This window comes from Cynoglossus semilaevis, chromosome 4 (assembly GCF_000523025.1).
Source record: "Cynoglossus semilaevis isolate Cse_v1.0 chromosome 4, Cse_v1.0, whole genome shotgun sequence".
Taxonomy (NCBI): Eukaryota; Metazoa; Chordata; class Actinopteri; order Pleuronectiformes; family Cynoglossidae; genus Cynoglossus; species Cynoglossus semilaevis.
The window spans coordinates 16,958,645-16,982,038 of NC_024310.1; the positions used below are offsets into that span (position 1 = coordinate 16,958,645).

General features: G+C 42.2%; 5 protein-coding genes across 6 annotated transcripts in view; 2 read left to right on the forward strand and 3 right to left on the reverse strand.

The window, feature by feature from the left end:
• Positions 1-398: 398 nt before the first annotated feature.
• LOC103378457 (ribonucleoside-diphosphate reductase large subunit) lies at positions 399-4,243 on the reverse strand. The gene is made up of 4 exons (XM_008309677.3): positions 4,038-4,243; positions 1,150-3,131; positions 860-1,048; positions 399-749 (listed from the first exon to the last, which is right to left on the reverse strand). The coding sequence occupies exons 1-4, from the start codon at positions 4,054-4,056 to the stop codon at positions 558-560; spliced, it is 2,382 nt and encodes a 793-aa protein (XP_008307899.1). The 5' UTR covers positions 4,057-4,243; the 3' UTR covers positions 399-557.
• A 580-nt stretch (positions 4,244-4,823) lies between these two features.
• qpctla (glutaminyl-peptide cyclotransferase-like a) lies at positions 4,824-9,812 on the forward strand. Its single transcript, XM_008309678.3, has 8 exons — positions 4,824-4,980; positions 5,139-5,767; positions 6,419-6,565; positions 6,649-6,942; positions 7,257-7,418; positions 7,741-7,840; positions 7,922-8,038; positions 9,150-9,812. Exons 2-8 carry the CDS (start codon positions 5,540-5,542, stop codon positions 9,293-9,295), a joined length of 1,194 nt encoding a protein of 397 aa, XP_008307900.1. The 5' UTR covers positions 4,824-4,980; positions 5,139-5,539; the 3' UTR covers positions 9,296-9,812.
• An 842-nt stretch (positions 9,813-10,654) lies between these two features.
• gfm1 (G elongation factor, mitochondrial 1) lies at positions 10,655-22,583 on the forward strand. Its single transcript, XM_008309682.3, has 18 exons — positions 10,655-11,038; positions 11,138-11,290; positions 11,395-11,527; positions 11,886-12,090; positions 12,339-12,455; positions 12,618-12,768; positions 13,370-13,524; positions 13,618-13,702; positions 13,788-13,925; positions 14,410-14,511; positions 14,602-14,658; positions 14,749-14,886; positions 15,143-15,225; positions 19,801-19,963; positions 20,288-20,432; positions 20,519-20,679; positions 20,780-20,833; positions 21,200-22,583. The coding sequence occupies exons 1-18, from the start codon at positions 10,964-10,966 to the stop codon at positions 21,329-21,331; spliced, it is 2,247 nt and encodes a 748-aa protein (XP_008307904.1). The 5' UTR covers positions 10,655-10,963; the 3' UTR covers positions 21,332-22,583.
• lxn (latexin) lies at positions 15,718-21,844 on the reverse strand. Of its 2 annotated transcripts, none has more exons than XM_008309679.3 (7): positions 21,630-21,844; positions 19,037-19,213; positions 18,851-18,913; positions 18,319-18,544; positions 16,265-16,401; positions 16,124-16,186; positions 15,718-16,009 (listed from the first exon to the last, which is right to left on the reverse strand). In XM_008309679.3, exons 1-7 carry the CDS (start codon positions 21,783-21,785, stop codon positions 15,896-15,898), a joined length of 936 nt encoding a protein of 311 aa, XP_008307901.1. In that variant the 5' UTR covers positions 21,786-21,844; the 3' UTR covers positions 15,718-15,895. The 2 variants fall into 2 exon arrangements, with proteins under 2 accessions (XP_008307901.1, XP_008307902.1); XM_008309680.3 differs by lacking the exon at positions 21,630-21,844 and adding an exon at positions 19,490-19,749 and having other exon boundaries at positions 15,816-16,009.
• Positions 22,584-22,623: 40 nt separating the features above from the next.
• neu4 (sialidase 4) overlaps positions 22,624-23,394 on the reverse strand; it is a 3,638-nt gene continuing 2,867 nt past the window's right edge. The window contains exon 3 of the mRNA XM_017032188.2: positions 22,624-23,351. Coding sequence (XP_016887677.2) covers positions 23,068-23,351 — 284 coding nt within the window. The 3' untranslated portion in view covers positions 22,624-23,067. The remainder of the gene's footprint in view (positions 23,352-23,394) is intronic.

Consider the following 23,394-nt stretch of genomic DNA (forward strand, 5'->3'; position numbering starts at 1 on the left):
CAAAACATCAAATGACTCAGAACTCTGGGATTCTTCACATTGGAGGTAAAAACAACACACGATGTTCATGATGACAATATTGTTCTGAAATCAAAGCTCTGGTTTTTCAACATACACTTTTCCCCATTTTCAGTATGGATTTTATAGCCTCATTAGCATTAGCTTTATCATCAGCGGGGTGAACTCTTACTTTAAGTTGAAAGCTACACTTTGTGAGGTAAAAATAAACCAAACTAAATTTTATAGGTGTGGGTCCACATAGGGTGACGAGAGTAGAACATTAACTAACGTAAAAGAACTGACCTGATTGGTAGATACTCCACACTGCTATATCTTCATGACCAAAATAAATATATAGACTTTCTAATCTCATTTTCTGAACACACAAACACAATGAATATTTGTCAAAATAGTTTATTCCTAACAAATGCTTATCATAGCAAGTGCTTCACACATTGAACACAGACAATGTCATATTTATTATTCTATACATTTCTCCCATCCACACAAATGAAGTGGGAGCAACTGCAGTGTGACGATCAAACGCACGGACCATCCTAGGATCCACACATGAGGCAGTCTTCTCTGTTCTCCAGAGAACACACCATGGCTGCGGTGTTCCTCTCCTTCACCTCCTGCTCTGTGCCTTTGGTCGACTGGGTCTCCTTCAGCTTCTCCTTGTTGAGGGTGAACTGGATGGGGTTTGCGGCAGGTTTCGTCCTCAGATAGTACATCCCTGTCTTCAGACCCTACAGTGATGAGGACAGGACACAAGGTTTGATGTTTGTTTCTTTTTAAACCACGGTTTGAGAAACATCAATGTCACTGAACCATTCCACTAGGTGGCAGCGTTTCTCACCTGTTTCCAGCCGTAGAAGTGCATGCTGGACAGTTTGCCATAATTGGGCTCTGCAATGTGGATGTTCAGGGACTGGCTCTGGTCGATGTAGGCGCCGCGGTCGGCGGCCATCTTGAGAATCGTCTTCTGGGAGATTTCCCACACGGTTTTGTAGAGCTGCTTCAGATCGTCTGGGATCTCGCTGATGTTCTGTTTGAATAACATTAGATGAACATTTGACACTGCTGCTGCTACACAATTAACCAAACTATTAAATGAAACTAAGTTTGGTTACAACAACCCAATGTTACCTGGATGGATCCATTGTGGGCGATCAGCTGATTCTTCATTTCCTCGCTCCACAGTCCTCTCTCCGTCAGGTCTTTGAGCAGATGAGGGTTCACGATCTGGAACTCTCCAGACAGAACTCTGCGGGTGTAGATGTTGCTGGTGTAGGGCTCGATGGACTCGTTGTTGCCCAGGATCTGGGCGGTGGAGGCTGTGGGCATGGGGGCCATCAGCAGACTGTTCCTGACTCCATGTTTGGAGATCTTCTCCTTCAGCAGGGCCCAGTCCCACAGGTCTGTGGGCGTCTTCTCCCACATGTCGTACTGAAGGATGCCCTTGCTGACTGGAGACCCTTCGTACGTCTCATAGGGGCCCAACTCTGCAGCCAGCTCGCAGCTGGCCTCTAGGGCGGCGTAGTAGATGGTCTCGAAGATTTGGATGTTGAGCAGCTGAGCTTCAGGGCTTTCAAAAGGGAAACGCATCAGGATGAAGGCGTCTGCCAGACCCTGGACACCAATTCCTATTGGCCTGTGGCGCTTGTTGGAGTTTTCAGCCTCGGGCACAGGATAGTAGTTGATGTCTATGATCTTGTTCAGATTTCTGACGATCACCTTGGTCACCTGTGTCAGTTTGTTGAAGTCATAAGTCCGCTCTGGGGTGACGTACATGTTGAGAGCGATGGACGCCAGATTACAAACGGCCACCTCGTCTGTGCTGGTGTACTCCACGATTTCTGTGCACAGGTTGCTGCACTTGATGGTGCCCAGGTTCTGCTGGTTGCTCTTCCTGTTGCAGGCGTCTTTGTAGAGCATGTAGGGCGTACCGGTTTCTGTCTGCGACTCAATTATGGCGTGCCACAGCTGTTGAGCCTTCACCACGCGCTTCACCCTCCCTTCCTTCTCATACCTAGTGTAGAGCTCCTCGAACTTCTCCCCCCAGCACTCGTCCAGACCGGGACACTCACTGGGACACATGAGTGACCAGTCCTGGTTGCTTTCCACCCTCTTCATGAACAGGTCAGGGATCCACATGGCGTAGAAGAGATCTCGCGCTCTCTGCTCCTCCTTCCCTGTGTTCTTCTTAAGATCCAGGAAGTCAAAGACGTCATAATGCCAGGGCTCCAAGTAAATGGCAAAGGCTCCAGGACGCTTGTTGCCACCCTGATCCACGTAGCGCGCTGTGTTGTTATACACTCTCAGCATGGGCACCAGGCCGTTTGAGTTTCCGTTGGTCCCAGCGATGTAGCTCCCAGTGGATCTGATGCAGCTAACGGCCACACCGATGCCGCCGGCCGACTTGGAGATGAGGGCGCAGTTCTTCAGCGTGTCATAGATGCCTTCGATGCTGTCGTCCTTCATGGCCAGCAGGAAGCAGCTGGACAGCTGGGGCCGGTTGGTTCCTGCGTTGAAGAGCGTGGGTGACGCGTGGGTGAACCACTTCTCTGACAGCAGGTTGTAGGTATTGATGGCGGCGTCGATATCATTCTTGTGGATACCAACAGACACCCGCATGAGCATGTGCTGGGGACGCTCTGCCACTTTGCCGTTGATCTTCAGCAGGTAGGACCTCTCCAGAGTCTTGAAGCCAAAGAAGTTGTAGGAGAAGTCTCTGTCGTAAATGATGGCCGAGTTCAGGCGGTCTTTGTTCTCCAGAATTATGTCCAGAGTCTCCTTGGAGATCATGGGGGAGTGACGTTTGTTCAGGGGGTTGACATAGTTGTACAGGTCTTCCATCACTTCATTGAACACCTTCTTGGTCTCCTTGTGCAGGTTGGAGACAGCGATGCGTGCAGCCAGGATGGCATAGTCGGGGTGTTTGGTTGTGAGGGTGGCAGTGATCTCTGCGGCCAGTGTGTCCAGCTCAACTGTGGTCACTCCATTGTACAGACCCTGGATCACCTTCATGGTGATCTGGGCCGGATCCACGAAGTCAGAGTTCAGGCCATAGCAGAGCTTCTGGATACGAGAGGTGATTTTGTCAAACATGACACGCTCTTGGCGTCCATCTGGGAAAAAGAAAAGAAAAGTGAAGAGTAGAGTTAAAGTCAACTCATCTGTGCCAAACTCCCTAGCCATACACTTTGACTAGTTCTCTGATGCTGAGAGAGAACTTTAGAAACCTCATCATCATGGCACATGTGTTTTAGTTTTAAACCGTATTACTAGATAGATAGAACTTTATTAATCCCTTGGATTAAAACATTACAAGTAAAACATTTCAGGTTTCAGATTTTTGCTCCAACACTCCCATATTTATGAAGACTTGAGGTTTTTCTCAAGACTTTCCCAGTGCTCATGGGTTCATCTTATGTGTTTGTATAATAAAGGGGCTTTTCTGTTGTACGGGTGGAGCAGTTGAAGGAATTATGAAAGTCTTGCATTCAAAAATACCCGGGTTGGCAGTAATCGGGTGTCCAGGTTGTGTCAACTTTCCTATTATCTAAAAGTCACACTACTGCAAAAACCATTCAATAAAAACGTCTTATCTATTGAGTGTAACTGAATTTTAAACATTAAATGAGTAGTAAAAGTACTTCCTGTTATATTCGAACAAAGAGTTGGTAGGAAGGAAAAAAAACTACATAAGAGGATGGAAATACTAATAAAGGTCCGTCGAAAATATAAGTCTGAGTGAACTAAAGTTCTGGGATCTTTTTACAGCTTTTAGACCGAACAATAAAGCTGTGCTTCTTGGCGCCAACTATGACAAAGAGACGTTGTGTTCAAAACATTATCTCTAGAAAATAAATATTATGACTTCAATTCAAGTCTAAGCGTTGATATTAACGTCGCAGGGAGACGTTCTATACATTAAAACACTTTTCTGAGTAATGTTTAAATATGACACAGATGATAGTGAAGCTAACTGAGGCCTGACACTATGCTGAGCACCAACAATGTTTACAACTCACCTCGTTTAACGACATGCATTGTGCTGCAGTTGATGTATTGGTTTCTCCCAGGAAAAACAGCAGGGCTGCGGCAACACAGTTATACTCTGCTCGGGGTCTTGTTCTGGTTCCACAGCAGCACAAAGCTCTCCCCGTGTGGACCCTTAGGAAAGAACGCGCGAATATTTCCCGCAAAGCCCACTTCGGGAACTATTTGTACGGAAGACGTCAGCGTTGAAAGAAAGAATTGACATGTCGTTTATCCAACCAGCTGTAAGATAATCAAGCGTCCTTCTTTCTGAGGACCAATCAGCGAATGTGAGTACATCCGCTTCCGTTTTCGGCATTGAAATCTGGCGGGCGACAGAAGTAGGTCATTTAAGACCCGCCCAATAGAAGCAGTCGTTGTTGAAATTAAAAAATTCTAAACGACATAATATAATAATAATTTTTTTTAACGATTTGTAACGACTATGTGAAATAGTCCCGTTTCGCATAGTAATATAATATCAATACAATAACAGTGTGACAAAATAAATAATTTATTTTGTTTATATAGGACAACAAATATTTATTTATTAGTCCAACTCCACAATACTCCATATACAGACCATTAAGTCCAACTCCACAATACTCCATATACAAGTCAGGAGTCACAAAAGTCCGTTGATTGCAAACGATGGCACATTTGTAGCAATTACTGAGTTCTTAGTTTATATAGTACTTTGTATACATAATTAATACATAGAAAAGAACAAATGCTTTTTCAAATGTTACTAATAAATAAATTGAACTACTTTAAGTTTTTACATTTGACACGTGGAACTTTGATTTATCGTGTCTTTTGCATGTCGGACAAGATATGGCGTTGCACATGATTACTGGCTTAGGTGGCGGTGATTTGCTGCTTAAACGCGTTTTAATGTTTGACGTAAATATATGTTCGCTGTCCAGTGAATACTGTGTGAGTATAATTTTAATGGTTCTATTTTGTTTTATAAATTAGCAGAAATTTTGCATAGACGTGTAAATGTAGTGGGTGTGGATATGGTAAAAAGAGCTCGATGTTTACTTTTTACTATTTTTCTGTTTATTTATTTTTTTCTGTTCACTTTGGTGTAGTTTTAAACTGTGACCAGGTGACGGCGTATGAAGAGCAGCAGTGAAAATCTGCTGCGAGTCGAACAGCGGGAGTCACGGCAACAGAACTGATCTGTTTTCCAGCAAATAATAATATTAATATGTAAAAGGTCTTGGACGCAGCGGATGGAGGGTGATTGTTATTCACGACCACAGAGGACGGTTTTTAAGGATTTGCTGTTGGAAGATGAGAACAACAGAAGGGAGAGGTGTGACAATGAAGAAAGGATGGTTTCGTTGACTCTCGATTACACACAGTGACAAAGACTGTGCCGTGGTGTCAGTTTTAACTTCCTTCCTGGATTCGACCACTGCTGTTCATTTGGTGCTCCACAGCTCTGTGGTCGTTACACGTCATCCCAACTGAGACGCAGAACCGCCGTATGACAGTCATGTCCAGGTCGAGTCGACGCTACAAACCGCTGCAGCAGAGCAATGGCAGCGGCTCTTTCAGCAGCTGCGATCGGGTTCGGATCCCCCGGGCCCGGGTGTTGCTGCTGTGTCTCCTGGGATTCCTGGTGCTGGCGCTGGTTCTGGGAGTCTATCTGTCCAACGACAGCAGCGGTGTACATGTGAACCGGGTGTCGTCTGCAGATCTGACCAAAGACAGGGTAATGACACGAGCCCAGTGTTGGTGCTTTTAATTGGACCTAATATAACATCTGTCTGTGATCTGTTTTACAGCTGCTACTAATTTGCATATGAGGGATTTACGCACAATGTTTGATGCCATATACATCAGATAAATCAGAACAAAATCAGTAGTAAATTAGTGTGGATGTCGGAAATATAAAACGTGTCCACCTGTATCAGGTATCTCCATCCTTTAATATTATAAAGGCTTGTATTCCAAACAAACTTTGTTATACACTGTGTTGTACATTTTTAAATCTCTGGAAGCTAATAGACACAGAGTCACGTCAACAAACTCCTCAATTGTAAACACAAGATCAGACATTTGCCTTTCTGCTGTTGTTTAGTAGCTGTACCTGATCACAGTACAGTGACAGGAGATAAAGAGTCAGTGAAGTTATTCTGTAGTGATGTGTCTAACAATCGGTTATCAAAAAATTACATTTATAATTGCCCTTAAAACTAAATATATCTTATACACATAGTTCTCAAACATCTGTATGTTAAAACAATAGCTAAATAAATAAAAACAAACATATGTATGTATTCAGCATACGTTTTTTTAACTATATATTTGCTACATTCACGTTCTTCACTTTTTTCCATTGACTTTGTTTTCTCTTGTCCAGTTGGCCCACAAACCCACCAAGTGTTCACCTGCTCAAATCCGTCGCCTGGCTTCTCAGGTGGACGGGACTCGTCTCTGGGAGACTTATCTGAGGCCTATTCTGATAGAGAGGCTCCCAGGGACACAGGGAAGCCTGACTGTACAGCAGGTGTGTGTTTATTTTCTTTTGTCTTTTTTTTTTAAATTAATTAAATTTTTTTCTTTATAATGAATCCTCCATCCTCTTCTTAGCACATCACCTCCTCTTTATCCTCACTGTCTGCTGGCTGGTCCATAGACCTGGACTCCTTCCAGTCTTCGACTCCCAGAGGAGTCGTCACCTTCACTAACATCGTAGCGGTTTTAGACCCTTCGGTCTCTCGAAGGTTGATTCTGGCCTGCCACTATGATTCTAAGTTCCTGCCTGCAGACCCCCGGATCCCAGAGAGGGTGTTTCTGGGGGCGAGTGACTCTGCAGTGCCCTGTGCCATGATCCTGGAGCTGGCCACATCTCTGGATGCTCAGCTTCGAGCCTTCAAACAGCAGGTGAATTCAGTTTAATTTTCGTCTTGATGCTGAGGTCCAGTTAGATTATCATCATTTGTTGGCTGTGGTCCAGTGTTTTTTTTCCCCCTGTGCCCGTTCTCTGCTCCTGCAGCTGCAGTGTAGGAGAGAAAACGCTGACTCTAGTGTTGTGCTGTGCAGCAGTTTCCTTTGTGTAGCGCTTACTTTCCAGATGCTGTGCTATATAGTTACCAAGGGGAACGGACACACACACACACACCGGAATACGAGGGAAACCAACAATTGATTGTAACTAGTACAGGATCTGAAGTGGATTTTCTTCCGTTGTCTCATAGAAACTTCCAGTCACTCTGCAGCTCGTGTTCTTCGATGGCGAGGAGTCTTTCAAAGAGTGGACGGCCACGGACTCGCTGTATGGCTCTCGTCACCTGGCAGAGCGTATGGCCCACACGCCTCACCCCTCGGGCTCTTTACATACGTCTGTGCTGCAGGCTGTGGTGAGAAACCTGTGTTCACACTGCAGACAAACACTGTCCCCTCTGTCCTCACCCAGACCACTGGATCAAATTTAGCAGAAACAGCTGAGACAGGTTTAAAGATGCATCGCTCGGCAGTTGGGGAATTTTGTCGCTGATGATGTCACTAATATTAGTGGAAAGTAAACAAAGGTTCTTTTTAACATCCATGCTGCCTTCTCCCCTCGTGTCAACTGCAGTTCTGTTGATATTGGAGTGTGGATACGTACAGTATTCAGACAAGTACACATGATGAGAACATGTTTTTTTGTTGTATTTTCTGAACTTCTCCTTCTCCACTCAGGACCTGTTTGTGCTGCTGGACCTGCTGGGTGCTGCTGATCCATTGATTGCCAATCACTTTGACAACACAGCGCGCTGGTTTGACCGCCTCATTGCTGGAGGTTTGTACACAACACTTTAAAAAAAAAGAAAAAAGAAAGTACTGTCTTTGTTATGAACACTTGTTTTATTCTGTTTTTCAGAGAAGAGACTCCATCGACAGGGTCTTCTAACGTCACATCCCTCAGAACAAACGTATTTCAGGAAGGATGTTTATCTGGGACCTGTCCAGGATGACCACATCCCCTTCCTTCACAGAGGTCAGTGGAAAAAACACTGCTATTAAATTGAGTTGTTGGGGAACCCTTTATTTCTATTTTGATCACAATTAGTTTCGTGGCTGGACACATATAAAAGATCTGTTGCGTGTTGAAAAAACTACATCTTAAATGGCAGACCAAAATAGTTTCCTTCAAAATAAAAGATTTGCAGTTGTATTTCGTGCATGTAGCAGAGTAATAGGTGTCGTAGTTACATATTATTTTGACTTTTATCAACGATCTCACGTGGCTCGATCTCTATGCTGTATTTTAAAAATAGCTGCATATTTGTTTAATATACAAAACATCGGACAGGGACAGATAAAAAACCTAGGTGATTGATGCATTTGCGTTTGAATATAAGAGGGAACCCTCCCTTTACCAGTAGGTGGCAGCCAAGATACTGTTCCTGGCTCCTTCCCAACAGCAATCTCTGCAACTCCAAACAAATCCTCCTCCTCCTCCCTCTTCCTGCTGCCGTGATAAAGTCCCTCAGCTCTGCCACTGCAGTTTAATACTGTGGTGCAGTTACTTTACCAATGACTCATGAGGTTAAAATGACCTCAACTAACACAAACAGTGTGTGTTAAAAGGGATATTTGTGTGTGAGGACGTCCATATTTTTGCTGTAAAATCTAAAAGGTGATGATGCTCCTTAGAGAAACACGTCGTCTGTTGAGGTAATCCCTTTTATTTGGCTCTGGACTGTGCAGCCGACTGTGCCAATAAATCCTGATACTGATTCAAATCATGGTTACATCAGAGATTTGTTCCTTATCACACGGCACAGCAGAGGTGTTTTACTTTCTCCTACAAATCAGTTCCAGGTTCTTCTTGCCACGTTTAATGTGTACTCCAAATATTCTGATTACAAGTATTTCTTGTGTTTATTGGACTTTAAAATTGATCAAACTCGGCAAGGAAGCCTAAAATGCTTGAAGAATTATTAAATTGACAACAAACTTCAGTCGTCTGATTCTATCACAGTTAGCTTATGACATTTGATCACTGTTTTTTTTATTAAAAAACTTTAAAATTGACTTTCAAAATGTCTGAATCTGAAAGTCCACTAACCTTTCTGTTTCCTCACCTCCATCATCATCATCACCAGGTGTCCCTGTGCTACATGTCATCGCCACTCCCTTCCCAAAATTCTGGCACACCCTGGAGGACACTGAACAAAACATGCACCGACCCACCGTGGAGAATTTGACCAAGATCTTGGCTGTGTTTCTGGCAGAGTACCTGGGACTTTGAGGACTTAACATGAGACACGTCTCACCTGAAGAGTCCTGTCGTGTTGACACTATTCTGGAGCTTTTGGTGCTGCTCATCATATCTGTAACGAACAAGCCGGTGCTGAAGAAAAGCCACTTGAAATTATTAACTGAACTGTAATCAGCTGAACTTGGCCAAAGGCTGAATGTTCAGTTGACGTTCTTGTGTCATATGTGTTGACATGGAAAGAGAAACAGAGTTTTAATGGAAAAATAATATGTCTGAGGACAACTGGAAATGTTTGAAGGTACTTTATATTTTTTCTTTATTCTTGTGTAAATAGAAAAGAATATTTACTATCTCTGTATCATGGAGATGCACTCATGTCTTGTTGAAGACCTTCAGCTGACCTAATGTGAACAGAGGTCAGTGTTGTTCAGTGAAATGACCAACCTGACCTTTGCTCTACTGGCCGCACAACCTGCTGTTGTTGCCTACATGATGTGACTGATCTGCACTTTTTGTGACCATTTAATAAAACAAGAGTGAAAATCCATCAAATGTGTTTTGGAGGAAAAAAAGGTTTTCAATGAACTGACTTACAGAAGTAGATGTTTGGAGAAGAAAAAATCACTCTTTTCTGCGTCATGTGTTTTCTGTACGTGTACGTGTATGTGAGTCCAACACTAACTGCTGAGTTGTGTCAATAATAAATTTATATTTGCAAATTTCTTGTATTAAGGACATTAAGAAAATCACTGTGGAATCAAGAACACGTGGTGAAAAGGAAAAAATACTGGAACACAAAATGTGTGGAGGATCATTTAAAATGTCTATAATTACATATAGAGGTCATTTAATTTCAAACCTAAAACATTAAAAATAAATATACATAACCAGGACTATTCTAAGGTAACAGGTCATGCATTTTGATGGGATAAAAACTGTTGAACTACATTATTTTTAAGTGATGTAATGACGCTCTTGTATGACGATACAACATAGACTGAAGTGGGGTTTTTTTTTCACCAAACAGTTTTACAGTACTTTTTTGGGAAATATTTCAGTTAGCATATTAGTTTAATTTCTTCATCCTGGAGGAAAAACAAATATACACAATTTACAAAATACCAAAGTCCGAATTGCTGTTTCATCTCACTACTGCTACTTTAGCCATGTCCCAAAGCTAGGCTAATCAATATGATTGACCTGTGTCTTTGCTACTTTTGAAGTGAAGCTAAATTGGAACAGCCAGCTATGCTGCTTAGACCTAAAATGCGGGTCTTAAGACCAAAAGTGCTGACGGGTTTAATATAAAGCTCATTAAATTAGGTGTTACTTTGTTGTTTTGCATTTAGCACAAAGCTATTCAATACACTGGCTCGAATATTTGTTTTTATTTTATAGGCGTGCAGGTTACATTAAGTAGGGTGGTCTAAGACATAAACAAACAAATAAATAAATAAAAACATCTACTGCAATGTAAGAGCACATACGCCGACCAAAGGAGGGCAGTAATATACTGTACCTTTAGCATTTTCACCCGGCCAAAGACACGAAGAAGAGAACATGTTTGACACCTCTGAGTTGCCGTAGATCCGGAAGTGGTTCACAGCCATCAGGTCTCCGGCGTGACATTCACCGGTTTGTTGGGGTTGCGTAAACGGAGGACAGCGACCACCTTGTATCGACCCAACCTTTGTCGAAATGAAACTTTTAAAAGCGGGACTATCTTTAGCTAAAGCTAATCTGTTGACGCCGGGGAGCGTCACGGTTAAAAAGGTAACATGTCGTGAGTTTTCTTTTGCATATGCGCTAGTTTGACTCCATAGCTGAAGGGATTTCGATATTAGCTCTGCATGTTTGCTTTCATCTCCACAGGTTCTCATCAACAACTGTCGGTCATGTTCCTCCGGTGTCTTCCCCAACGAGAGAATCCGAAACATCGGCATCTCTGCTCACATCGACTCGGGGAAGACCACCCTTACTGAGCGTGTCCTCTTCTACACCGGCAGGATAGCAGCGATTCACGAGGTGAGTGATGGTGCTGAAACATGCTGAGTTTCAGGAGTTACACAAAAATCTAATGAAGGTCAGTAGATGTAGTGCTGGATAAAAACGAATCTGTCTTTTCGCAGGTGAAGGGAAAGGATGGTGTTGGAGCCACAATGGACTCCATGGAGCTGGAGAGACAGAGAGGAATCACCATCCAGTCAGCAGCGACATACACGGTGTGGAAGAACCACAACATCAACATCATCGACACACCAGGTATTTATAATAACAATAACATTAATATGTTTAATGATCAAAGATGAATTTCATGACTAACTCGTTGAAAACAGACATGTCTGTATGTGTAGATCAGTATAAATGTGTTTAGTAAAGTTGAAAGTCAGGAAAAAACATTTCTATATTTGTATTGGATATAACTAGCATCCAAAGGTAAATTAATCAAGATTTATTCTCCTTGCAAATAAATAAAAATAAAAATCTCTCTCTATGCTGTATAATCCGTTGTCTTTCATTTATCAAAAGTCTGACTGCTGGAGTGTCCAGATCAAAGGTCTGATAAACCCCTGTTTACTTTACTGTCTCTGAATGTCAACGTTCCGCCGGTGTCCTCCAGGTCACGTGGACTTCACCATCGAAGTGGAGCGAGCGCTGCGTGTGCTGGACGGAGCAGTGTTGGTCCTGTGTGCAGTGGGAGGAGTTCAGTGCCAGACCATGACCGTGAACCGACAAATGAAACGCTACAACGTGCCCTTCCTCACCTTCATCAACAAACTGGACCGAATGGGAGCCAATCACATCCGATCCCTGCAGCAGCTCAGGTACATCATAAACACAAAGTGTAATTGTCAGATTTAGCACACTTTAAAATACGTTTTAAAACACTCATACTTCAGAGTGAATGAGAGTGTTGCAACAGTATTGACCAAAGTATTGCACATGTTGACCATAACTTTTGGTTATTCAGTTATATTTTCATTTCACGTCTGTTGGAATATTTTCTATTTGCGTCACAACTTCAAGTATTTCTTAGTTTCTTCATCCTGTTAAAATTGTTCTAATTCCTCAGAACCAAGCTGAACCACAACGCTGCCTTTGTGAACATCCCCATGGGTCTGGAGGGAAACATGCACGGCATCATCGACCTGATACAGGAGCGGAGCACGTACTTTGAAGGACCCTTTGGGTGAGAGATTTGACAGAGAAAAGTTTTTTTTTTAATTAGCTCTGATTGACAGCTACTAATGTATGTAACTTACGTCTTCTGGAATGTTCTGGTTCAGTTTCATCTTCAAGAAAGAGTTAGAGTAGAGCACCTGGAGAGTCATTTTATTGTTCCACTCTGCAGTCAAAGTATTCGCTACGATGAGATCCCTGCTGAGTTCCGTGCAGAAGCAGCTGATCGGAGGCAGGAACTTGTGGAGTGCGTGGCCAATGCTGATGAGATCTTAGGAGAAATGTTTCTGGAAGAGAAAATTCCCACCAATGATGACTTGAAGGTTTGTTTTTCTAAAAAATATGTTAAGATCTTAAGGCAGCTGAGACAGACGCAGCAGCTTTATTTGTCATTGAACATATAGACACACACAAAATAATATGGCAGAATAACTGCCTTACTCATCCACTAGGTAGCAGCAGATGGCTATTGGCTATTGTAACAAAAAAAGAGACTCAGAGCTGTTGACAAATGTCTTTTTGTCTTTCCTTAATTCCTGTGAGTATATCGGCATTGTGTTCAACTAAACAGACTCAGACTTCGCACTGAGAGATGTGTGGGCTAATCAAACTAGACAGTCATCATATTCCATTACATATACAGTACTTTTTGGGACATTTTTATATGTTGGTAAAATGCTGTGCTAGGCACATTGCCCCAAAAAGTTGTAGATAGGTTGTATGGGGTTCGAACCCTCAACCTTGTAACAACACTCAAAGTTAAACTGAATAATTTTAGAAATGACCTAAAGATAATGGGTGAGACCAGGACAGATCTAATTATTGATTCTATATTATTTATTTATTGAAGTCGTGGGACAGATTCCCAGCACTGTTGTCTCATACCTGTCCTTCTGTCCATGTTGCCCCTGCGTCGTCTTCCAGGCTGCCATCCGCAGAGCCACGCTGCAGCGTCTTTTCTCTCCGGTGCTGGTGGGAACGGCCCTGAAAAACAAGGGAGTGCAGCCTCTGCTGGACGCCGTCCTGGATTATCTACCGGACCCCAGTGAGGTCAAAAACTACGCCATCCTGAATAATGAGTGAGTCTGACGACAGACAGGTTTGGTGAAATCAGAATAATCTTTTTAAAGGTTTTGAGCACTGATATTGTTGGGGTTTTTTTTCTGTGGTAGAGAGTCAAACGAAACGACAAAGATTCTAATGGACCCCATTAGAGACGTTGTCAATCCTTTTGTCAGTCTGGCCTTCAAACTTGAGGTAATCATCTGTTTCTTTTCTTTTATCTTCACGATAAATTTACTCCTGATTAATTTTTTATGAGAAATTGTTTTGTCAAATCCAGGCTGGCAGGTTTGGTCAGCTGACCTATGTGCGAGTTTACCAGGGCTGTCTGAAGAAAGGAGAATACATCTACAACACACGCACCAACAAGAAAGTCAGAGTTCAGAGGCTGGTGCGTCTCCACGCCGACCAGATGGAGGTAAAAAACGTCAGCTGTGTCTGAGGCTCAACTTTAACATCTGCGGGTGGAAACAGCAGCGTTTTAAATTAGTCATTTCATGACAGTTCCTCGTTTTGACTTTAAATCAAGTTAGTTATGACGACGACCTTGTGACCCCTAAATCACCTGTAACTATTACAAACAGAACGTAGTTTAACTGTATAAAATTGAATTCCTGACTTTTAAGTAGAAAAGTATCGCCTTATTGAATTTTGAATTTATATTTTCTTTCATGTCACACGTTGACTTGTTGGGATGCTGCTTTGTTGGTTTCTTAGGCAATACATTTTAAAATATATTGCCCTGAAAATAAAGACACAATTCTGAGATCAAACGTAGATTATAGGCATATTAATGTCTTAGCTTTTCTTTTTAACATTTTAAGAACATTTTTACACTAATATTTCCCATTCGACATTGACATTCTCTCTTTTCTCTTCTTTTTTTTGGATTGATTTCAAAGGATGTAGATGAAGTTTATGCCGGAGACATCTGTGCTCTGTTTGGAATCGACTGTGCCAGTGGAGACACCTTCACAGTCAAGAGCAAAGACAACCTCTCAATGGTGAGACGGAGTTGTGTTTCTCATGGACTGATGACTTGGAGAGAACACGTCATTCTATTTTATTGTTTTTGTTTTTTTCTCCTTCCACAGGAGTCGATTCACGTCCCAGAGCCTGTTATTTCCATGGCAATGAAGCCGAGCAACAAGGTAGAACTGTCGCAAAGCTGGGTTCTCTATCTGTAACTGGAGAACCGTGTCTACAGATTAACGGAAATATTTAATAATTCTCTGTCACAGAACGACCTGGACAAATTCTCCAAGGGCATCAACCGTTTCTCCAGAGAAGACCCGACGTTCAGAGTTCATTTTGACACCGAGAGCAGAGAAACCATCATCTCAGGCATGGGGGAGCTGCACCTGGAGATCTACTCCCAGGTCATTATCTGTGCCACATTTTAAAGCCATTCCAAAAAAAGAAAAAACAAAAAAAATGTTTGGTTTGAGATGTAGACAAACGGAATTATTTAGTACAAATAACTTTATTTGTAAAACAAACTAAAATACCTGAGGGGTATTTTAGTTTTACCCCTGAGCTGGGGTTGAGGGGTAAAACTAAAATATTATATCACAGGGGAGTATTGCTGTTCAAATCTTAGCCCTAACCTGTGGTTCTGTTGTCTTGTTCCTTCAGAGGATGGAGAGAGAATATAACTGTCCCTGTGTGATGGGAAAACCTAAAGTAGCTTTCAGAGAGACCATATCTGCTCCTACACAGTAAGTCCATGGCCACACACACACACACACACACCGAAACACACTGGGCCTTTTCATAGCAGAGCGTAGTTCCAAAGTTGTCCAGTGGTAGTTTTACTGGTTATTACTTGGTTTATTTTGATAGGAATTATAAATTCTTAAAATAAATATATAAATAAAGGCAATATTTTACTAATATAAAATGTACTTTTACAGTTAGGGTTATTTGAATTTTGTATTACTTTTTTGAAAAAAATACACTTTCATCTCAGTCTACAATAGTGTGTCGGTTGCTAAGACTGTAGATTCCCCCATTGTGGAACAACTAATACTTAATTATTATTATTATTATTATTAATAATAATAAATTAAGGACAGTACAGTTCAATGTTATCCGCCCTGAAACAGTTCTTTGAACTTGAGTCCTCACATTCTCAGACCTCAAGCTGTAGAAGTCTGTTTGAAACACTGGTCTTAACGGGTATATAAAAACAGGAAATTTCACACATGTGACACATTTCAGGTATTGACATTTTATTTGGGCAGAATTTTCTTAAACACTTCAATACCGCAGGTGAAGTATGTAATCATTTATTATCATATTCTCTGATGTACGTCGGTAAAAACAAAAAAGAACCCCATCACAAACACACAGTTTGGTTGTTGCTGCAGCGTGAGGACAGTTGGCAGTTCAGTTTGTCTCAGGAAGTTTACAGTTATGGCACTTAGGCAGATGCTGCATCTGCAGCACTCTGACTCCCTCTGTAGGGGACCAGGTGAACTGCATTCTCCAACGAGGGATTTCCTGTCAACACAAAACAGATTGTTAGATTAAATTTCTAAATTTGATTTAAAGTGTTAAAACATTGACCAGTATTCGTATTTACATTTCTTCTTCTTCTGATCTGTGAGTTCTTACCTGAGACACCATGTCATGCAGCAGTATGTCATATTCAAACTTCAGCTGCTCGTTCTCAGTTTCCTGCAACAGACGACAGAAAAATACAATTCAGTGAGGTGCTCAGCATCTTTGGTATCAAGTCAGCAGTCAGTGACTCACCAGCTGTGTGACGTTGGCCACCTGAGCCATGTTGTACAGAGTGTTTTCAGTGGACTGGTTCAGCATGATGAAGCTGGATGCCACGATGCCCAGGTGCCACAGAGGCTCCATGCCAGGTTCAATGTGACCGTGACTGTCTGTTGTTACAATGTCAGTCATGAGAGGGAATTTAAAAAAAACAAACTTTTGCTGGTGTTAATAACTAGCTTTAGATATGTACTTGGGTACAAAGTAATTTGTTTGGTGAAGCAGTATTTTTTTTTCCATTCTCTATTGTCCATAGAATAATGTGCTTTTAAACGACCTTTAGGCGGTTCTTGAACTTGACATATGTTTTTATAAAAAATTATGTACACAAACAGTACGAAAGAAACATTTTTAAAACATCTGTTCATTTAAACAAATTTTTTTCTGAATTATATCGTACTAAACGCAAAGGTGACCTCACTCATGGTTATCGTTTCCTCAATTTAATTAGAAATATCCGATAAAATCAGCTGATCGGAATTATCGACCAGATATTAGCATAATTATGTAATAGCTGTATGAATCGTTCTCGGTTGAAAACCCGATAACGGGTGCCTATGTTTAGCCAAATGATGTGTGGCATAAAATAGTTTTGGGTATAAACGGCTGTATATGAAAGTGAAAATCACTAGATGGCAGCATTGCAGCTCATTTGATTAATCTATTTTAATAATCAGGGGACTTAATGCTCGTACAGGTAAATAAATAAACATTATCAGGCCTATATCGGTATCAGCAGATATCGGAAACTAAGTGTTTGGACAATATCAGCATATCGGCAAAAAGTTAACATCGGACAGCCCTACATTTAATATTGATTTTAGTGCAGGGCTCTGATCGACCAATGACTACCTCAGTGTTTGCTGGTCCAGTGTTCATATACGTAGGTCATACCTGGTAAATTCTGTGAAACCAGGCTTTGGTTGACCTTGTTCTGTTGGTACCAGGCCTCCTCTTGGGCTTTAGTATCAATTGCCAACGGTTCCTGACATGAGATTGTGACCACAGGTGTGTGCTGCTGCTGCAGCCGCTGCTGCTGGTACCACAGCTCCTGCAGCTGCTTCTCTGTCGCTTCATCCAACTTGGGAAAGAACACCTCTGCAGAGGATTTCACTGATTTCTGTAAGGTTACAAATAACAGTAAAGTCACAGAAGTCAGTCAGTCTGGAGAGCAGTAGTAAGTCAGAGTGTGGAGAACAAAGGCGTGCTGTCAGTGAGTCAGTGTTTGAACTTTAGATATGTACTTGGGTACAAAGTAATTTGTTTGGTGAAGCAGTATTTTTTTTTCCATTCTCTATTGTCCATAGAATAATGTGCTTTTAAACGACCTTTAGGCGGTTCTTGAACTTGACATATGTTTTTATAAAAAATTATGTACACAAACAGTACGAAAGAAACATTTTTAAAACATCTGTTCATTTAAACAAATTTTTTTCTGAATTATATCGTACTAAACGCAAAGGTGACCTCACTCATGGTTATCGTTTCCTCAATTTAATTAGAAATATCCGATAAAATCAGCTGATCGGAATTATCGACCAGATATTAGCATAATTATAAATGCAGGTTTTTCCCTTTAATTAGAAATATCCGATGAAATCAGCTGATCGGAATTATCGCCCAGATATTAGCATAATTATGTAATAGCTGTATGAATCGTTCTCGGTTGAAAACCCGATAACGGGTGCCTATGTTTAGCCAAATGATGTGTGGCATAAAATAGTTTTGGGTATAAACGGCTGTATATGAAAGTGAAAATCACTAGATGGCAGCATTGCAGCTCATTTGATTAATCTATTTTAATAATCAGGGGACTTAATGCTCGTACAGGTAAATAAATAAACATTATCAGGCCTATATCGGTATCAGCAGATATCGGAAACTAAGTGTTTGGACAATATCAGCATATCGGCAAAAAGTTAACATCGGACAGCCCTACATTTAATATTGATTTTAGTGCAGGGCTCTGATCGACCAATGACTACCTCAGTGTTTGCTGGTCCAGTGTTCATATACGTAGGTCATACCTGGTAAATTCTGTGAAACCAGGCTTTGGTTGACCTTGTTCTGTTGGTACCAGGCCTCCTCTTGGGCTTTAGTATCAATTGCCAACGGTTCCTGACATGAGATTGTGACCACAGGTGTGTGCTGCTGCTGCAGCCGCTGCTGCTGGTACCACAGCTCCTGCAGCTGCTTCTCTGTCGCTTCATCCAACTTGGGAAAGAACACCTCTGCAGAGGATTTCACTGATTTCTGTAAGGTTACAAATAACAGTAAAGTCACAGAAGTCAGTCAGTCTGGAGAGCAGTAGTAAGTCAGAGTGTGGAGAACAAAGGCGTGCTGTCAGTGAGTCAGTGTTTGAACAACACTGGTTGGCAGAGAATGAAGGCTTTCTTTGAACTCTTCTAGAATAAATCTTACCCAAACTGGCCATACCTGCTCCGTGTGAAAACAGAATTTATTCTGCTGTACACAGAACCCTTCAAACATTTTCTCAAATGACTAAGCACAAAATCCGTCTTCATTTTCACTGTAGTAGTAGAGGTCAGGTGAACTTACTTTGCTAATCATATCCTTTACTGAGAATTCCACCTGGTACTTTCTGCCAGAGTCAGTCACGTTCTGGAAGCAAAAACATGAGATTGTGACCACAGGTGTGTGCTGCTGCTGCATGATCTGATTGGCTCTGATCTTTAAGACCACATTCAAATGTGGTCGACGTTTCAGTGTTAAAGACCAGCTGACCTCTGCAGTGGCACTGTGGACCGTGTCCAGGTGGAACACCTTGTACGGTGAGCCGTAGCGGGTGTTGAGGTAGTGTTGGACCACCCGGGCTGCTCTCCGGGCAGGATAGTGATCGGGGTTCAGCACACCGGTTTCCATCTCATCCTCCTGGGGCTCGTTCAGGTCTGACTCTTGGATCTGTCAATTCATTATGGACCAAGAACAGAGACACAGTGAGGACTGAAGAAAACCAGAGCAGGGATGGGCGTCCAGACCCTGAAGGACTTTGACCTCAAATAGTTAACAGGGTGGAGTCCCCATCTAAGCCAGTCTCTGTCCAGATAAGACATGGAAAAATCTACTGAACGGATTTAAAGGAGTTGAAGTGTAGGACGTGGTTTGTCGTCGTTTAAATAAAGTTTAGAAATTTCAGTCTGTACCTGAACTGTCGCCCCCCCGTACCCTGATAGTTACCTGATTGGTGGAAAGTCTTCTCTGTTCCGTGTTCAGTCAGCCGGTCCTCATGCAAGAGGAAGGCTGACTTCCCACTTCCTGTGACAGCAGAGCTCTTTAAGGACGGCCCCTTTTTAAAGATGCAGAACTCTTTTTAGATGTTCTAACAGCACGAAGATTTCAACCAATCAAATTGAACCAAGGACACTCAAAATCCCCATTTAGTGAATTATAATGAAATGTATTAATAATCATCTGAGATCATCTAATCAAAGTCTTGCTCTGTCACACAGCTCTGTCACCTAAAGGACAATTTCCCCTGTGTGTCATAGGTTTGAGTTCACTCATAAGAAGCAGAGTGGTGGTGCGGGTCAGTACGGTAAAGTTATTGGAGTCCTGGAACCTCTGGAGCCAGAAGAGTTCACCAAACTGGAGTTTGAGGACCGGAGTATAGGGACAAATGTCCCCAAGCAGTTTGTGCCTGCAGTTGAAAAGGTACGTTGGTACTTTTTTTTACTGCTACTATTAGAAAATGTGATTTTTGTTGTTTGTTTTTGCTCATGCTTTTGATCAGTAATTGTGTTTGAACACTCCAGCTCCATGTGCAAAACTTGGGTTTGGTTATGGCTTTGTTATGTTTTTTTTCTTTTCTTTAGATAGTATAATACTGTTATGTTTTTTTCTAATTTTTTTTCTTTTCTTTAGATAGTATAATTTTTTGTCTTTGATTTGATTAGAAATCTCATTTTAATTTTGATTCCTCCATCTTTAAATTCTTCTTTTGTCTCTGCCTCCATGTTCCTTCCCATCATGCTGCAGGGCTTCAGAGAGGCCTGTGAAAAGGGACCACTGACTGGACACAAAATCTCAGGAGTCAGGTTCGTCCTGGAGGACGGAGCCCATCATATGGTCGACTCCAACGAGATCTCCTTCATCCGGGCAGGAGAGGGCGCTCTGAAGCAGGGTGGATTTTACACTCATTTCTGCTCTTGTTGTTGTTGTTGTTGTTGTTGGTGGTGGTGGTTTGTGCTAACGATGTCATCACTGCAGCGATGGAAAAAGCCACCCCCTTCATCCTGGAGCCAATCATGTCCGTGGAGATCGTGGCTCCGCAGGAGTTTCAGGGAGCCGTCATCTCTGGGGTGAACCGTCGGCACGGTGTCATCACCGGACAGGACGGGTCTGAGGGATACTTCACTCTGTACGCCGATGTGAGTCCTGGTGGTTTCACGCGGTCGACGTCCACAGCTGGATGTATCTGATCAGACTTCAGGCTCTAGTTTAGTGACATCTCCCTGTTTCTGCCCACAGATTCCACTGAATGACATGTTTGGCTATGCTTCTGAACTACGCTCCAGCACTGAAGTAAGTCCAACGTTGATACATCACTGAGTGGATCACTAATGGGTTTTTTTAAAGGCTTTTGGGGAAAATTCACATCAGTCTTATAAATAATCCTTAATTAATCTGTGTTTATCCAATAATTCCACCATTAAGAAAATACAATGAAAATGTGATCATGTCATATTTAGGAACATTGATTAATCATGATTAGTTGTGATTATTTACATTCACAATTAACTCACATTAAATCACAATTAATGGTAATTAATCAACAGCTAATTATTAGGATATTAATTTTTTTGGATATGAACTGATGTTTGTCCTGGATTAGTCAGGACACTGTGAAAAAGAAGCCGATGTTCTCTAAGACTGTTCATGTTTATCCAGGGAAAAGGAGAGTACACCATGGAGTACAGCAAATATCAGCCCTGCCTGCCAGCTACGCAGGAAGAACTCGTCCACAAATACTTAGAGGCCACGGGTCAGCTGCCTGTGAAGAAGAACAAGTGGAAGAACTGAGGCTGGTCCCCGTGGCCCAGCTGGACCCTGTTATGACACCTGCCATTTTCTTTAGAGCCAACCCCACTTCCCTTTCCTTTGGTAAACAGATGTTATATTTATTACTTTGATTTTAGCACGGTCTGACGCCTGGGCTGTGTTTTTAAAAGAGAAGATTAAGTCCGCTCAGCGTGTTGATCTGAGCTCGGAATTACTTTTGTGCTGAACTGCGGCCACACACACACACACTCACACACACACAGCTTCTCACAGAAGACACACATACTCTACAATCATGTCTTATACTGCAGTAACAAACCTCGTTGGTAGAGTCAGGACTCACTCCTCCGTCCACTGCTGCACCGGTTGGATTTACGGTCTGGTTCTGTGACGTAGCCTCAGGTGCGACGGTTGAACTGGGACTGCCGGTGACCGCACTCATCACCGCCAGGAACATGAGAATCCTCAAAGACATTGTGGTGTCCTGGGGAGACGTCGCAGAAAGAGTGGCAGCACTGGTGTGAATGAATCCGAGCAGAGGAACGATCCGCCCATCAGTGTGGAGTTATATAATGAAGAGGATGGAGGGGGGGGTCCTGCTGACTTCCTGGCACCATCTTCTCATTTTAATCTCTCTGACTAAACAAACTGCTCCGTTTTCTCTGGGTCTGGTTTTTGTTCGTCTGCGTGCTCACTTGAACGGTCGCTGCTGAATGTTTAGACAAGGTGATAAGTTGAGGAGGAGCAGTTCATCAAGCAGGTGTGAACGATGAGGTCAGATTGATGGGATGCAGCCTTGTCAGATTTCCCTTCACTAAGAAAACATTTATTTTCCAAATTGATACAAAATTAAACTTTGTAACTGTATCTTCACATGTGATGAGACGAAGAGGAAACTTCTGCTCTGGGATTCTTCAAATTGCTGAGTTGATAAGTCGGTAAGAGTTACGGGAAAATGTTTGGTTTTTTCATCTGTTTTAGTCAGAATCTCATCAGTGTTTATATCATTTTCTACATCACGTGTACAGAGAAATGCCCAACAAAGGGTAAGAAAACTTTTATTATTGTAACAAACCCAGAAAATTAGAATGAGAGCAGAGAATATTAAGAAATTTACACTGTGTAAAATATTCTGTGAGCTCCTCGTCCTCTTTTTTTCGTTCTATTCTTAATTATGTCATTGTTAAACTCTGTGTTTGTCCCTTTTATTATGAGTGAAAGTATTTTCATGGATGTGCAGTCGAATTAAAACTACCAGGAACCCACAGTTTAAGACCAGTTTGATAAATCAGTGAGGAAACAAAGGAACCACATTTGAAAGATTTTATTTTCTGCTCAATGAACGCTTTTGTTTAATGCAATGCAAACATATTTTTCAAAAATACATGAATAAAATACTAAAAAAGTTAAATGATGTGAAACACTGCATCAAACAAAGCAATCAAGTAATACTAAAAGTTGGCCAAAACAGACAGTGAATAAAGAACCAGAAGGAGGTGAAGGTAATTATATAAAATAATAAATTAGACCTAGAAAGGATCCAAACTCCTGTACAAAACAAAGAATTGACACCAACATAGCAGAGCAGGTGTTTATGCTCCACGTACGGTAATTTATCTTTCACTGCTTCATCTTGATAAAGGTCAGAGGTCGAGAGACGACAGGTCGGACACACCCTAGCCAGGTCAGCAGGCAGTCACAGGACAAACACAGAGACATAAGACTGCTGCAGTCGTGATAGTTATGATGCAATGATTTTAAAAACACGCACAGCCCATCCCAGGGAGCCTGCTCTTCTTCCTCCTCTTCTTCACATGAGGCATCTGTTGTGACTTTGACAACCGTCGGGCGTCACCTCCGCTGCTCTGATCTCTCTCTGAGACCTCCGTCTCTGCCCTTCTATCCTTTCCCAGCTGAGAGCCCTGAGGCAGATTATCCACCAGCTCGTAGAGAGTGAAGACACTGAAGCAGATTTCATCGTAGGCCGTTTTACTCCCACATTCAAACAAGCAGGCGAAGGCCACGGCAGGAGCCGCTCCGTCTGACGACGGCAGCGCCCCCGCGGGCCGGGCGGGGGGGGCGCC

What these genes read in the sequence shown, in the direction of transcription:
- LOC103378457 (XM_008309677.3), bottom strand. An exon ending in CCCACAATGGATCCATCCAG is followed by an intron (nt 1,049 to 1,149) that starts GTAACATTGGGT and finishes TTATTCAAACAG; the next exon opens with AACATCAGCGAGATCCCAGA. An exon ending in ACTTCTACGGCTGGAAACAG is followed by an intron (nt 750 to 859) that starts GTGAGAAACGCT and finishes TCATCACTGTAG; the next exon opens with GGTCTGAAGACAGGGATGTA.
- qpctla (XM_008309678.3), top strand. Translation starts at nt 5,540, where the DNA reads ATGACAGTCATGTCCAGGTCGAGTCGACGCTACAAACCGCTGCAGCAG. An exon ending in CAGATCTGACCAAAGACAGG is followed by an intron (nt 5,768 to 6,418) that starts GTAATGACACGA and finishes TCTCTTGTCCAG; the next exon opens with TTGGCCCACAAACCCACCAA. An exon ending in TTCGAGCCTTCAAACAGCAG is followed by an intron (nt 6,943 to 7,256) that starts GTGAATTCAGTT and finishes GTTGTCTCATAG; the next exon opens with AAACTTCCAGTCACTCTGCA.
- gfm1 (XM_008309682.3), top strand. Translation starts at nt 10,964, where the DNA reads ATGAAACTTTTAAAAGCGGGACTATCTTTAGCTAAAGCTAATCTGTTG. An exon ending in TACGCCATCCTGAATAATGA is followed by an intron (nt 13,525 to 13,617) that starts GTGAGTCTGACG and finishes TTTCTGTGGTAG; the next exon opens with AGAGTCAAACGAAACGACAA. An exon ending in GCAAAGACAACCTCTCAATG is followed by an intron (nt 14,512 to 14,601) that starts GTGAGACGGAGT and finishes CTCCTTCCACAG; the next exon opens with GAGTCGATTCACGTCCCAGA.
- lxn (XM_008309679.3), bottom strand. Translation starts at nt 21,785, where the DNA reads ATGTCTTTGAGGATTCTCATGTTCCTGGCGGTGATGAGTGCGGTCACC. An exon ending in TCCACAGTGCCACTGCAGAG is followed by an intron (nt 18,914 to 19,036) that starts GTCAGCTGGTCT and finishes TTTTGCTTCCAG; the next exon opens with AACGTGACTGACTCTGGCAG. An exon ending in GGTTTCACAGAATTTACCAG is followed by an intron (nt 16,402 to 18,318) that starts GTATGACCTACG and finishes TTGTAACAACAG; the next exon opens with ACAGTCACGGTCACATTGAA.